This window comes from Balaenoptera ricei, chromosome 1, assembly GCF_028023285.1.
Source record: "Balaenoptera ricei isolate mBalRic1 chromosome 1, mBalRic1.hap2, whole genome shotgun sequence".
NCBI lineage: Eukaryota > Metazoa > Chordata > Mammalia > Artiodactyla > Balaenopteridae > Balaenoptera > Balaenoptera ricei.
Window position 1 is genome coordinate 105762512 of NC_082639.1, and position 15648 is coordinate 105778159.

The window sequence follows — 15648 nt, forward strand, 5'->3', positions numbered from 1 at the left end:
GGTCCTTAGGAGGAAAGAATGAAGATGAAACATTTCTCTCACGATGAGGACGAATATTTCTCAGTTTATTTCAGATATGAATCAGCTACTCAGCGTAAATTGTGCTTCTATATACTCACCAGGTGTAGAGAAATGCTTTGGCTGAGATTGAGAAATTCATCTCGGGAGAATAATATGGTGGGCGGGGATCTGAAAGCTCCGAACCGCGAGGAGGGGGCGGAGTCACAGAGAGTTGGAGCGTTTCTGTCCAATCAAAAGGAGACGGTAGGAGCAGGAGGGGGAGATAAGGGGCAGCGGGAGATCGCGAATCCTGCCCAGTTACACGAGCCAGCCAGCCGGAACAGCAGCTTCTCCGTTTAGGTGTTTCTGCCCAGGGAGAGCTGCCGATTCCGAGGCCGACTCCAGCAATGGCCTTTGCAGATCTGCGGAAAGTGCTTATCAGTGATAGCCTGGACCCTTGCTGCCGGAAGATCCTGCAAGATGGAGGGCTGCAGGTGGTGGAGAAGCAGAACCTGAGCAAAGAGGAGCTGATAGCCGAGCTGCAGGTTAGGCGAGCGGGAGACAGACTAGGGCTGCGAAGCATCCTCCGCGGACACTGGCGGACCAATTCCGGCCCAGCGCGCCCCACCCTCACCCCCATCGCTGCTGTCAGTCTTGGGGTCTCCCGAGATTGGGGGCTGGGAAGGGGGGGGGGAGGGAGAAGAAGGAGGGAGGAACAAAGGGCGGCAACCTGCAGGATGCAAACTTTCCGTTCCGTTTGCAACCGCGTGTTTCACGTTGGCATGCCTCCCGCCAGCATTGCAAAGTGCTGGCTGCTTCAGCTGGTCCTGTAGGCTCCCCGCGGGATGCCAGCGCGGCTTCCCAGGGCCGTGGCGCGCAGTGGCCCTGGCAGCCCGGCGCCGCCTCTCCCCACCTCGCGCGGGGGCTCCGGGGGAGGGGCGCCAAAGTGGCTTCCCTGCTTGGAGCTCAGGGACCGGCGATCCTTCCCCAGCCAAGCCCTGGCTCGCCCAGCCAAGTCCTGCTTTCCCTGGGGGGCCCCGGCGGAGTCCCACCCTGTTCCGTGGCTGCTGGAGAAGCTGCAGGGAAGGGGGCGCGGCTGGAGCGGCAAACGCCATACCCGCCTTTCGTCTGATGCAAGACTGCGGAGAGTTTTCACCGCCCCTCTGCCGCCTGGGAGCGCTCGGAGGAAAGAGGGGCGGGCGGGGGGCGCCCGAGATCTCCGCGCCGGCCACGCGGCAGTCGCCTCGGCCGCAGCTGTCCAGGCTTAGTCTCCGCCAGTGGGCTCGGCGGGGTCAGGAATGGCCAGATCGGACGAGATTCCGATCCCAAAGCCCCCGGAAATGTATATTTCCTAGCAGATCTTTCTCAGGAACGTTATCACCGTTTGTGCAGTTTACTTCAGATCTTTCTCTAACTTGTTTGTAAAAATCCTGCGAGGTTTGGTGGCCTCTTCCTGCCTTATAACATTTATTTCGTGAACTCTTCACTCCAGTTTCTGCACTTCTTACTTCTGTACGGTGCCCAGCGCCCAGGTGTCTCTACCCGACCCGTCCGGATGTATTCTCCCCTGCCCCCGAACTCCCACACCCCGCAGTGTAGCCTCCTACCAACTTCAACCAGTCTCAGCGCGGGATCCACCCTCTCCAGAGTCCCTTAAATCAAACCACAGAGGTAGCTGCTGTTGCTTTAGCTGTGAGGCAATCGCATGGTCTTCATAACTGCCATTGTATCTCCTGCTGTGTTTCTCCATGGAACCCCTGCCGCTTCCCCCCCCCCCCAACCCCGTGGTACTGTATTCTGCCCCTGGCTTGTACGCAGAGAAGTTTCTGACTGGTCCCTGTCTCTTTTTTTTTTGGCTGCGTTGGGTCTTCCTTGCTCCGTGTGGGCTTCCTCTAGTTGCGGCCAGAGGGAGCTGCTCTTCGTTGCGGTGCTCCGGCTTCTTACTGCGTGGCTTCTCTTGCTGTGGATCGCGGGCTTCGGTAGCTGTGGCACGCAGACTCAGCAGTTGTGGTGCACGGGTTTAGTTGTCCGCGGCATGTGGGATCTTCCTGGACCAGGGCTCGAACCCGTGTCCCCTGCCTTGGCAGGTGGATTCTTAACCACTGCGCCACCAGGGAAGTCCCTGGTCCCTGTCTTAAAGAAGCTTGTCAGCTAGTTAGGAGCCTGGCCAACACAGGGTGAGACAAGTGACCAGATGACACAGTACTTGAGTGCTAAATGAGACCGTCCGGCAGCCTAGCCTCTGCCTGCTCCACTGTGTTGCAAATGGAGAGAAGCGGGTGATCAGCCTGGACTCGGTGGGGGCCAAGGGCTCAGGACGTGATCCTTGCACTACCCTAGGACTGGATGGGAAACAGGCACCTCGCACTTGTCACCTCCTCTTTTGTGCAGATGGTATCAATGGCCTTGGCTCTGGGCAGTGGCCAGAAGGAAGTGGAGTGGTCTCTAGATTCTCACCTCCACCAGACCACTGGGTTGGGAAGAGTGGCCTGGACTTGGGGCTTTCCAGCTTTGTTATGGCAATTAAAATTCTGTACCCCGGGGGTAGGGTGGGATGAGAGGGAGTGGTAAGTGTGGAATTGACTAGAATGGGAGGCCTTGGTCACTAGTGGAGGGTTTGTTTCCATGGTGTTGGGAGGTCGGCTGGGTGGGTGCTGGGAATCTGGGGCTGGAACTTGGAGGATGTTTTAAAGGCACTGAAAACTCCTGGCAGGAGAGGAGGGGTGTTTGTTGGCTACATTGTTGGGCGGTTTGGGAGTGCCCAGTCTTCATGTCTGTCTTTGTAAAAAACACTAGGTTCAGACTGCTGGTTAGTCTCCTTGGGCCACTGGAGGGTCCTCATATCCGCACTGCATCTTGTTATTGCATGGAGAGGTGCCCGGGTTAGTGGCCCTGCCCTCCCCTGTTTAAACCTTTTTAATACTGAAAGAAACTGGAGCCCATTGCCTGAACCAGGCCTGGCCTCCGTTCCCACTCCTTGTATTCTGGGCAGGCACAATTTATTCTCTCTCACTCTGTGGTCAGGAAGTACAGTCATCCCCCAGAACCATGCTTTTCAGACTTGAAGCAAGTCACAGCTCATTAGTGGGTAATGAAGTCCATTTAATGGGTCATGATTAGCATTTAAAAAAACAGATAAGAAATATCAGAGAGCAATGCAGATAGTTAAGGCTAAGTATTGTGTCACGAAATTTGTTTCAATTATGTGTGTGTTTGTGGTGTGTGTGGTATGTGAGTATAAAATCACAACTTAAACATGTGTTTCTTACTGTGGGTCTTAGTCAAAAGTTTGGAAAACACTGACTTGGAATAATAAAGCATCTTGTTTGGAACTCAACAAAACCCTTACTTAGACTGTGTACCCCTCTTCTATCAGCAGATGTCACATCTTAAATAAGCCTAATATGCAGGAACATTTAAATCTTAGCATGTATCAGTGGCTTTTAAACTTTGACCATGGCCCACAATAAGAAATTCATTTTACATTGTAACTCACTATACACACACATATGTGTACACACATACACTAAAGTTTCATGAAAGAATACCGCTACTATATGTGTTGCGTTCTGATATTTTCTTCTGTTTCATTAACTAGCAATGCTGGTCAGAATCCTCTAAATGCATGCTGGTAATGCATTTAATTTACTGAAGCACCTTTATATCTTTATTTCAGAATTTGAAGAAAGGAAAAGAAGGGAATAAAGTTCGATGCAAGAGTCCATGTTTTGAAAGGCTCTTTTAAAATGCAAATTTCTAGCCTTTACACTAGGATTTGGTTTGCAAAAGTTAAATAACCATCTACTTAATCAGGATTACACATATTGTGCCAAACACCGCCTACCTGCATTCTTTATAGCTGGGGAACATGATCTGGAGAGTTTCTCTGACTTCTCCTATGATGTAAGTCAGAAGCAGGAGCAACGCTAGAATCATCCCCAAGGCCAAGCCTGTTCTTGGGAAAGGAAGCATGTGTGAACTTGAGGAATGTGAATGGGTTTCCACTGCTGAGTTTGCATAGTTTGTCCGGAACAGCCGTAAATCCAGCAGAACGGTGGCCTGTTGTTTTCCAGCTCTGAAGCAGCTGGGGGACTGGGAGTGGGGAGGAAACCCAAGTGTAGCAAATGCCTGTTCCAGCCTGCATTCTTATACAGATAGAGCATGCACAAAGCAGAGAACAGTAGATAGCAGAGTGGGTGCAGTGTTGAGATTCCCACTGCGGGAGTGCCAGAGAGGACCTTGGGGTGCTGCAGAAGAAAGTTATAATCACTGCAAACTGCAGGGAAGATGTGGGCGGATTTGCAAAGGACTGCAGTTTGCATAAGCAGAGGAGAGGCGTGGACTGCAGGGAGCCAAGTCTCAGAGGGATGACCTGGGGCCTGAGAAGGGGATGGGGCCTGGAGTGCAGGGGTTTTGAGGGGTCAGCAGGAGGTACGTTGGCACACAGGCTCTCAGTAAATGCATGCTGATTGAATGAATTCTGTTTTTGTTTTGTTTGTTTGTTTTTTTTTTTTGCCATACCGTGTGGCTCAAGGAATCTTAGTTCCCTGACCAGGGATTGAACCCGCGCCCTCAGCAGTGGAAGTGCAGCGTCCTAACCACTGGACCACCAGGGAATTCCCTTGAATGAATTAATTGATGATGTGTTTGAATGAACAGGAACAGGCGTAGTTGAGGGTGTAAAGGGTCTTGAAAGCCCGTGAACTCTGGCCACAGGAATGCCCGGATCGTGTGGGACCAGCGTCTGCTGAATGGGAGTCTGCAAAGGCAGATTCCCACTTGGGATGAGCTCGGCATGTACATCTGTGCTGGTCTGACTGGAGGCTCTTCAGACTTCTTGGCTTCAGAGAAAGCTGGGACACACCCTTGAGGGAAAAGTAGAGAGAGACTGCAGGATAAATCTCTGTAAGGGAGATCCTTCCACAGAGAGAGGTTGTGCTTGTTAAAGAAAAACGCCATGCTGTTTCTGGGTTTGTCCTCAGGGTCTGCAGGAATGGGGTGGACTCCTGGGGACTCTGCATCCTCTTCCACAGCGGGTCTGTCCTGTGGGAAGCAGATTCCCAAGGTTTGCGGGAGGGCTGGCAGCTTTGGAGCGAGCATTCAAGGAGCATTCTATTCAGAACCACAGACACAAAAGGCTTGGAGTGCCCGTGAAGGGTCCTCCATCCGGCTGTCTGCGGTCTGGCACAGCCCCCAGCCAGTGAGGATGCATGAAGCATTCACACCTCCAGAGAAGTAATTCTGCAGCCTCTCTTGAACAATCATCCCAGTGTTGAGAAGCCCTCCAGATCTAAATAGGCTGCAACATAAGCGCCATTCCTCTTCTTCCCTCCGTGGAGAGAAAAGAACTCTGTGCTCTCTCTGCATGTAACTTGTCCAAACTGGTCCCAAGGCTCTGGGCTTGCACACAGTAAACACAGTGTGGGTCCTTGCCCTGGGAGCCAGAGGCCCATGACCTTTCTCTGTCTCCAGAATCCGTGTGGTGGGGAGGGAAGAGAGAAGGTTCTCGTGGAATCCAGCTGGGTGCTCCACTGGGGAAATGCAGTGTGGCTTACAGGTGTCAGATCGGATGTGGGAGGGACCCAAGGGGCCATCGGTTCTAATGCTCTTATGTTACAGAAGGAGACCAGGGTTCGGGGTGACATGACTTGGTACAGTGACCCAACTTGTCATTGTCAGCCCTAGGCCTAGAACCCCAGCCTCCTGGTTCCCAGCTTGCTGCTTGTGCAGTGACCCTTGCTGCTTGCTCACCAACCTGGGACAGCCAGCTTGGGACAGGGTGTGTATTTGCTCACCTGCTCCATTTCCTGGGGATTCTCATTGGGTGTTTGGCAACAGTATCCTTATTCTGCAGAAGATACCACTGGATTCTGGATGAGCCTAAGGAAGATTGTCCTGGGGTCTGGCTTAGCCCCAGTAAAATGGCTATGATGAATCCAGAAAGTCTGATTTTTCACACAGGTGTAGTCTTAGTCTAATATTGCCTGGTTTTCCAAGTAACTCTGGACAAGTTTAATTATTTTCTCCCCTTCCCCTTACTTTGGTTTCGATTTTAGGAAATGTTTTTCTTTTAACAATTTGTCTTTTATTCACTTCATTTATTCATCTATTGAGTGCCTTCTGTGTACCAGGCATAGGGGCTTACAAAGTAGAATCCAATCCCACCTCTTCCCATCAGTAGCTCCGTGTCCAGTGGAGGAAGTGACGACCATTGAGCGGGGCCAGATATCATGCCAGGCGTTGTACCTTCCTGTCTCATTTCTTCCTCACACGCTTAAGGAGGCCGAAGCTCAGAGTCGTAGCTTGTCAGGGCTGGAGCTTGGATGTGAACCCAAGCCTGAGTTATGGCGGAGGCTTTCAGATGTGTGTGCATAAGCATGCCTTCCTTTCCTTGAATGTATCCAAAGTCAGCCAGCCTGCAGGAACTCCCACTTTGGACAGAAGGGCTTTACGAGGTCTCAAAGACCAACTCTGTGGATCCAGGTGTTTCTTCTTCTGCCTCAGGACTGCGAAGGCCTTATTGTCCGCTCGGGCACCAAGGTGACCTCTGATGTCATCAACGCGACCAAGAAGCTGCAGGTGGTGGGCCGGGCTGGCACGGGCGTGGACAATGTGGATCTGGAGGCCGCAACAAGGAAGGGCATCCTGGTCATGAAGTAAGTCGTGGAAGTGGTGGGGTGGTGGGGGGTTGTGTGGCGACTGACCGTGAGGAGGGAGGAAACACCTGTAGAGAAAGCTGGGTCAGAGTTAGAAGGGCTTCCAGGAGGCTGCTTGCTCCGGGCCAAGTCCAGACAGGGGGTCAGCGCTCACAGCTTAGCGGTTCCCCGGGGTTTTTGACACAGAGGCTCTCTTTGTAATCTCAAAATGCTTCACAAACCTGCCCCCTAGATGCTTGCACGCCTGCAGCCTGGTTGGGGAATCAGTAGAATGCTGGTGGATTTGTCTCAGTCCCTGCTTCAGCCCTGCCCTTCCCCCTCGGCTGTTTCATCTGGAGCCAGGTTCTGTTGGCTCTGCTTGACTATGGTCTCCCTTGTGCAGCTGCATAAACTTTGCTAGTAGACGGACTCTCCCATTCTCTCTCTTCCTCACTTCCCTGCACCCTGTGGGGGCCGGGAACCCAGTTTCTCTTTACTCCGGGGCCAAGAGGGAAGGGGTCCCCTTTAGAGCTGTTTTTGCAGAAACCCAGGGCAAAGGTCATGGAGGCATGCCAGCGCTAGGCAACACTCATTTCTGGCTCCCGTCTGGCATGTAGGTGGTGTGGCAAGGTTAACCCCTTCCACTTCTCTGTCCTCGAGCCTTTCCTCTTCCCTCGGGAGCCTCACTGTCCTCAAGACTTTCCCCTCCCTTCCCTCCACGTGCCTCCATAGGGTCGGGGTTAACCAACCCAATCGTCTGCCTGAGGTCAATATCCAACAGAAGAAATGTTAACCAGTAACCCATCCTCCAATCTTGCCCTGGACCCAGAGGCGCCAGCCCCTTGGTCCCCACACCTCTTCCTGTATCCCATGTAACCTGATCATTCGCTGGGCGAGACAGGAAGCCAGGTGTTCTTATGGAAAGACAGACTCTGAGAGTCTTTTTTTTTTTTTTTTTTTTTAAACTTTTGAAAAGTTCTGGATTTTCAAGGGAAAGAAACTGTTTTTTTGGTCTACTTTATTTTTTTATTTTTTTATTATTTTTTTTTATACAGCAGGCTCTTATTAGTCATCAATTTTATACACATCAGTGTATACATGTCTGAGAATCCTTTTATCTTGATTTTTAACTTTTTAAAAATAGAATCTCTTGACCTTTTTTCACCTTATAACCTTCATTTCCAGAGAAGAAAAGACCCAGTAGAGGGAAAGGAGGGGGAACACGTGTGTCAATAAATTATTCCAAGAGCAACAAGAAAAAGCCTTTGAGAAAAGAAAAATAGTTTCATGGGTATTATCTCTATTTTCCTTTCTGTAAGATGGACAGGGTCAACATTACCCTATGATTTAACTTGTGGGGATGATTTCTCAGTGCAAAACTTGTTGAGAAATAGAAGGAAAAGTCAAACAGGAGGAGATAAAAATATTAGCTTTGTTACTAAAAATAAGCCAGGTTGGGCAAATTGATAAAGGTCTGTGGGCAAGGGGCTGACCTCTGTATCTGTCACGGGTACAGCCTCGATAAGACTGATGGCATGAAACTAACACAACAGTATAAAATCAACTATACTCCAATAAAAATTTTTTAAAAAAAGATTAATGGTATGGAACAGCAGGGATTTGTGCTTTCTGTAGGCAGGTAGATCCTAAAGTAAGAGGAGAGAGAGAAGGGCTGAGCCACACGTCTCTCTCCCAATCTATTGAGATACTTCTCTGCCCCGGGAGAAGTGAGTTTGGGTAGAGAAATGAGTGTGTTTCTCGAATGGAGGTCCCTCCGCAGGAAAACATAAAGCCAGGGCAAAGGGGTTTTCTTCCAGCCCTGGGGTTAGGGCAGGAGTACATCACAGAACCCAGGGCAGTGGCGTGGTGTTAGGGATTTTCACTAAGAACACGTAAGTTCAAAACGTTGGCGAGAATGTGGAGAAAAGGGAACGCTCGTACACTGTTGGTGGGAATGTGAATTGGTGCAGCCACTGTGGAGAACAGTTGGAGGTTCCTCAAAAAACTAAAAAAAGAACTACCACATGACCCAGCAATTTCACTCCTGGGTATATATCCAAAAAAACCAAAAATGCTAATTCTAAAAGATAGGTGCACGCCAACGTTCATAGCAGCATTATGTACAATTGCCAAGATATGGAAGCAACCTGAGTATCCATCGACAGATGAATGGATAAAGAAGATGTTTTATATATATATATATATATATATATATATATATATATGTATGTATATAAAATGGAATACTACTCAGCCATGAAAAGAATGAAATTTTGCCTTTTGTAGCCACATGGATGGTTTTGGAAGGCATTATGCTAAGTGAAATAAGTCAGGCATAGAGAGACAAATACTGTATGTTATCACTTACATACGGAATCTAAAAAATACAGCAAACTAGTGAATATAACAAAAAAGAAACAGATTCACAGATATAGAGAACAATCTAGTGGCTACCAGTGGGGAGAGGGAAGGGGGGAGGGGCAACGTAGGGGTAGGGGGTTAAGAGGTACAAACTATTAGGTATAAAATAAGCTGTAAGGATATACTGTACAACGCAGGGAATATGGCCAATATTTTATGATAACTGTAAATGGAGTGTAACCTTTAAAAATTGTGAATCACTATATTGTACACCTGTAACTTATATAATATTATACATCAACTATACTTCAATTTTTTAAAATAAAAAAAAAAAAACCATAAAACTAAACAAAACAAACAAAAAGAACGGGTAAGCTTATGGAGCAGGAGAGAGAGCACAGCGTGTACTAGAGTCTTTCCACTGGGACAGGAGTGGGAATCCTGGGTCTGGCTGACCGATGTCCCCCATCTTCTTCCATCTTTAGCACCCCCAGTGGGAACAGCCTCAGCGCTGCGGAGCTCACCTGTGGGATGATCATGTGCCTGGCCAGGTAAGTCCCTGACTTCTGAGCAGAGTCACTCTCTGTGGTCTGTCAATTATTATGACTCCCTAAGCAAACTGACCCCGAGAAACTTAGAAACACTTCAGCTTGGTGACATGCAGGCTGCTAAGAACCTTCAAGGCCGTCAGTCCTCAACTGAACATTCATTCCACTGGTTCTGGCACACCAAGGTCAGGTGGCTTCTCAGGTTGTTTGCAAACACACAGGATGTGCACAAATCTTACTGTGTTGGGTGGTAAAATGACTGTATGAACACTACTGTTGAACAGGCAGTGGATCAGTGGGAAGGGCAAGGAGCCAGTGGGAGGGCGGGAAGATGCTCTGGGTCCCTTTGCAGATCCGCGGATCCTTAAACCAAGGAACCCAGGCAGCCAGGACCCCTCACATCACTACTCAGGCCTGAAACCTTCTGGGGCTGAGGAATGATTCTTTTCCCTTCTCAAGACCTGTTCTCCTCCCTGCTGGGAGAGGATCTGGGGGAGTTCACCTTTGTTCTAACTCTTCCCCAAGATTTCTACCTGAGATCTTAAGTATTCACTGATATTCACTGATCAGTGAAGAAGAGAGGAGATTGGAGAAAGGGAAGAACAGGGAGAATTGCACAGCAGAAGGGACCCAGCCCGGAAGGGGGTCCTTGAGCTGGCTGTCTGGATCTCCCAGAACATCTGGAGAAGTGTTGAGGCCTGATGCCCTGGTATCACTTGTGCTATTAAATTCAGTGGTGTTTTTTTTTGGTTTTTTGGGGGGTGAGGGAGCGATCCCAGTGCAGCTTTCTAATTCTCTCACTTTTTTTCTGGAGGTGGTGTTTCCCTTGGGAGTCAGGAATAATCTTCCTCCTATTCCAAGACCAGCTTTACTTAAAGGAGTAGGCAAAGTGGTATGATTTAGGGGAAGCACCCTGTTGCCAACCACTCATCATGACCTCACTCATCATCCAAACCAAGAAAGAAGCACCCTATGAGAAGGAATCACCAGTCTCTCATAACCCCTGTGTGCTGGTTTAAGCAGACCGCTTTCCCAGCAGGGCAGCAGTAGAGGGGGTGGGAAGTGTGGACGGTAAAGTTGAGAGCATTGGGCAATGTGGGTGGAGAGCAGGCCTGAATGGGCCTCACGGTGGGGGACTTTGAACAGATTTTGCCTGTTCCTGAGGTGCTGGAGAAGAACAAGGACACGGAAAGAAAGAGAGGAGAATACAACAAATGTAGATTTCACCATTCTGCCTGCTTTATTTTCTCTTGTAAGTCAGGCCGGCCTCCATATAATTCTTGGGAGGTCCCTTGCCCATGTCATGGTCCTCCCTAGACTGGCCTGGTGAGGATCCCGGATCCTGAAATGTTGAAACCTGGGGAGGCACCACGGCCAGCTGGGTGGAGCACCCAGAGGGAGGGTGTGAGGGTTTCCTGTGCTCCGTGGTGCTGCACGCACACCTCTTAGATGGCACCTTGCAGTCAGGTGGGCAGAGGTCGGGAGGCCGGAGCTGGGGGCTCTGTCTCACTCGGCCAGAGGCATCTGATCTGGCTGGCTTTGCTGAGGAGGGAGCACTTCCTCAAGGCAAGTCATTGTCCTAAATGACATTCCTGAAATGAGGCCCCATGGACCAGAGCAGTGAGATGGAGCTTCTTCCATGAACTTGTTATGTAAGCTTTGCTGAGTTTACCCATGAGTTCGTGGGACTCTGATCGTAGAACAGATTCCCATCAACCTCACCCTCAGATGGAAGTCTGCGTCCTGGTAACGTATAGACAGGAAAGAATGCTTTTTATAAGAAGTCAGTGAAGTGGAAATACAGGAACAGTTATCTTGGAATCTCTTGTCTCTCACACACGCAGACATGCACACACCTCTGAATTTTGTGGCCGGCAGGAACGCCTGCATTTAAATACTTAGGGGGCTAACTGGTGGGGATGTCTTCCTTGGCTTTGAATTGATTCCACTACTTCTAGTTGAGTGATGCTGGGCGAGGTATTTAACCCCCAGTGGCCACACCCCACCCCCATGCAGTTGTGAGCATTAAATGAGCTGATGTTTAAACATTGTTTCTTGTCTCTTCCTTTCTAGCTTCTGGAGAAGCCTGGAGGGCCATGTCCCACGTGACACATCTTACCCTCTGACCTCTCACATTGCCCTAACTTCCTATGTCCTCTCCAGAAAACACATAGAGACTCAGACCTCCATGTTGACCAATAGGAGGAGATAAGCTGTGGAGTGTGTGTGTGTGTGTGTGTGTGGTGGGACAGGAGGTTGTGTGGTTGTTGGAAGTGTCTGGACTACACCACCCGCCCACCCCAGTCTAGCCTAACTCTCAAGGGAGAATAAGTATTCAGCTGTCCCTTGATACAGTGGAAGATGTTGTAGGTTATGGCTCTGGATGGAATAGGAAAATGGAAATTCTTGAATTTCTGGAACATTTGATGTTATCAAGAGGATTATCCCTGGAGGATTAGCTGTTGCTTTTTACATGCCCAGAGTCACTCAGGCTGATACTCCAGCCGCTGAGATGGACTCAGAACCTCCACCCAGACACCTAGCTGGAGACAAATCCCAGGGCTCCAAGTCAGGTCTTGCCAAGGGTTTCCCCCTGCTACCCTCCCTTGACCGTCCTCGGTGTTTCTGAACCTGAGCCCCCCAGACCCGGCTTGAGCTTGGTTCCCTGGTGGAATGTCCGGCAGAAGTAGTGGCTGTGCAGCCCTCACATTGCGCCTCCTTCCCGGGCTGGCAGGGTCTGGGTGGGCCCGCTGACTCTGTCTGTCCCTGCAGGCAGATTCCCCAGGCGACGGCTTCCATGAAGAATGGCAAATGGGAGCGGAAGAAGGTGAGCAGCTGGCCTTGCGTCACCCCACCTGGCTGGGTGCCCGAGGTCCACTCTGGGTGCTGACCTCCACTTCTTCGCCTGTTTGCAGTTCATGGGAACAGAGCTGAATGGAAAGATCCTAGGAATTCTTGGCCTGGGCAGAATTGGGAGAGAGGTGGCCACCCGGATGCAATCCTTTGGGATGAAGGTAAGAGGTCACCAGACCACTTTGATGTGGGGCTTCCCATAGCAATTTTGGAGGAGGCAGCTTTGCTTGAGAGAAGCTAAAGGCTTTGCCCTAGGAGGGCCTGACCCCCCCCCCCCCTTTAGAGCCCCTGAGTGAATGGGTGACAAAGCCAGGGAGGGAGGGAGCATTGGCCTGCTGATCTAGACCCTTGAATTCAACATCTGGGAATGCTTGGTGGAGGTGAGTAATTGCCTTGAGTCCCCACGGAGCTGAGAGGGGTCTTGTATCCTGCCCTTCCTTTCCTCCCCTTCTGCGAGGGCCTCCTTGTTTTCCTGCTTCTGTCTTCTGTGATAATTCAGAAACCAGGAGCAAATTTATAACCTTAAAACAGAGCAATTGTCCATCCGTCTTCTAGCTCCCCTCCACAGTCCAGAAGAGATTGAAAGGTGCTTGCCTATACGCTGTGAAATGATTGTGGAGTCCACGGTGGCCAGGAGACCTCACACATCTCTCAGAAATCATCCCTGACCCCCGCCGCCCACCAGGGCTCTCTCTTATACTATGCTGGGAGCTCAGTAGTTCTTCTAGTTGAGGGAGGGCTGTCATCAGTAGCAGTGCCACCCCCAGTCCCCGGGGCCAATCCAGGAGACCTTGCCGAGGCGGGAAGCCATTCAGCCAAGAGAGGAAGCCCACAGGGCTGCCCAGGTGGGCCAGAGAGATGTGGCCGCTGGGTCGGCTGGTGGCCGTCTCCATGTTTCCTGTGACTGTTGAGGGAGGGATTGTGGGTTCAAACTGCAGCCAGGAAAGCTTTAGTTAAACATTAAGGAAAATGGTTTTGAAAATCAGATCATTTCAGTTCTAGAAAAATTTACATAAAGCTGCTATGGAATTTTCCCTTTTTCCCTTGCTCCTTCCTTTCTGTATGTCCCTCCCACCTTCATTGCGTTAGAAGAGACTTTATAGATTAACCCTTAATTTTATGTCGACCTCTGGAGTTTGTAAGTTTTTGCTAAGGGCTCGCAGTAAATGGACGACGGATAAGAACCAGGTGGGCATCCCATTGTACCACAATCCACATCTTCTCTCCCCTGCCTCTACTTCCCACCCTATTAATTGAAGTCAGCCAGACATCGTTTCTAAGCGCCCCCCACCCCGCACTGGGAAGGACGGGGATATTTTTCTGGCTCCCTGTGAGAGGTGGGTGTGGCCCAGCAGGATCCATTGATCATGGAAACAAACCAAAGCCACGTCCTTTGTGCAGGGGTGGTTGTGCCTTTGTGCAGGGGTGGTTGTGCTGGGGTGGTGAGGTGCCATAAGCCACAGGGAGCACTTTCTCCTTTTTCCTCATTGGTGAGGGATCAAGGTAAAGGTTCTGCTCATGAAAAATTCTGATCATCTAAAAGCAGGGGTCAGGGTGAAGTAAAACTCGGGGCACAGGTAACCAAACAGGTGAGCGTTTCATTGATGATACAGTGACTTTGGGATGGTTGCCAGGCCCCAGCAGCCATTCTGTCACGTGCACTCCCGCATGGTGCCCCAGCACTCCAGGCTCTTCTAGCTCAGGAACACTCATTGTCAAGGACTTGAGACTTTGGCAGTGACTGAAGTCAGACAAGAAGTCCCACCTCATGTCTTGAATAATTGAAGTGATGGATAAGATAAGCTTGTCTGTTCCTTTGGCACCACTCAGCTACTTAACCGCTGCCAGGGCTGCTTCCTAGAGGCACAGAGGGATGTAGCACCTTGAGCATCAGCAGCGGAAGTGACTGACAGGGCCCAGCTCAGAGGTGCCTAGAGCCTGCTTACGAGTGTTAATCTGTGTCTCTGGCATAGCACTCACCACATGCCCACATGTTTTATTCCCAGCATGGTTTTGAGGATGTTGGGTGCCTTTTTTGTGTTGCAGCATGTAGCTGCTTCGCTGGGGGTTTCTTCTGTCCAGATGTCTCTGGAGGGTTACTCTAGACTGTCTTGCTTCTGGGACATGCTCTTTGAAAACCCGAAACACACCTCGGGATGTCAGGTCCCAACACATTCTTAATCTCGTCTCAGGGCAGCAGGTCACTGACCTGCATCATCTGAACCTCGGTTCATGTTCAAGCAGTTGTGGAGAGCAAGGTTTTCTAAAGGGCAAGGAAGGAAGATTCTTGAACAAATTGTAAAAGAGATGATTTATCAGCATCCAAACAGGATGCTGTCTGATTAGCGTTTATGAAACACAAGTTGTTTCAAACTAGTCTTGGTCTCTCTTTGGAAATCAGTATTAAACTGGTAATATCATGGGACTCCCTAGATGTCATGTATCTTGACTATTTAAAATTATATTGTAATCATGTAATAAGTCAGTGCATTCTCATAAAAACTGAAATATAGATAAAGGTCTCCTAGATGACCATACCAATCAGAGTTTCCTCACAGGTAACGTCAGTTTGATCTGTGTCATCTCAGATTTTTTCTATGCATTTATATGGAATGCATACAGTTCTATGCCTATAGAGGAATTCTATTTCTAGAGAGAATGGAATATTGTGCATGTTGTTAAGATAAAAACGTATGTCTTGGAATAAATAGATTTACCATATTTTAAAACTGTTGCATGGAATTCCTTTGTAGGGATAAATTGCTTTTATTTGGCTATTCCCTCAGTGATGGACATTTAGATTGTTTGCAGATGTGGACTTTAGCAAGCATTGGTGAGGTCTTTCATGATACCCTTGCGGTTAAGATGGAGACCGTGAGCATGGTGCTAAGAAGGGTTTAGTAACTGGTTGAAAGATGGATCCGACTCAGTCTGTAGGGAGACTGTACAGGATGGTGCAGGGCTCTGCCTTGTCCACCATTCTCATCAACAGCCTGGATGATGTGTCATTTGTGGATGACGGGAAGCAGGGAGAAAAGTAGTAAATAATTAAAAGTGCAGAATCAGGTCCTAAAAGACATTCGAAGTCTAGGATAGTTGGGCACTGTAATAGAAACTTTGTTTGGGATACATCAGTGCCCTACATATGAGCCTCCAGAGCAACTAGACTTGGGTGTAGAGGTGAGTATAAAAGGCTTTTTCTAGGGGAGGAGGCCTTTGACAACAGTGCAGTGTGGTTAACAGTGAGTGAT

The 15648-nt window shown here is 49.5% G+C and overlaps 1 protein-coding gene across 1 annotated transcript in view; it reads left to right on the forward strand.

The window, feature by feature from the left end:
• Window positions 1-274: 274 nt before the first annotated feature.
• PHGDH (phosphoglycerate dehydrogenase) overlaps window positions 275-15648 on the forward strand; it is a 31406-nt gene continuing 16032 nt past the window's right edge. Inside the window, exons 1-5 of the mRNA XM_059929068.1 lie at window positions 275-545; window positions 6505-6656; window positions 9482-9547; window positions 12317-12371; window positions 12460-12558. Coding sequence (XP_059785051.1) covers window positions 408-545; window positions 6505-6656; window positions 9482-9547; window positions 12317-12371; window positions 12460-12558 — 510 coding nt within the window. The 5' untranslated portion in view covers window positions 275-407. The remainder of the gene's footprint in view (window positions 546-6504; window positions 6657-9481; window positions 9548-12316; window positions 12372-12459; window positions 12559-15648) is intronic.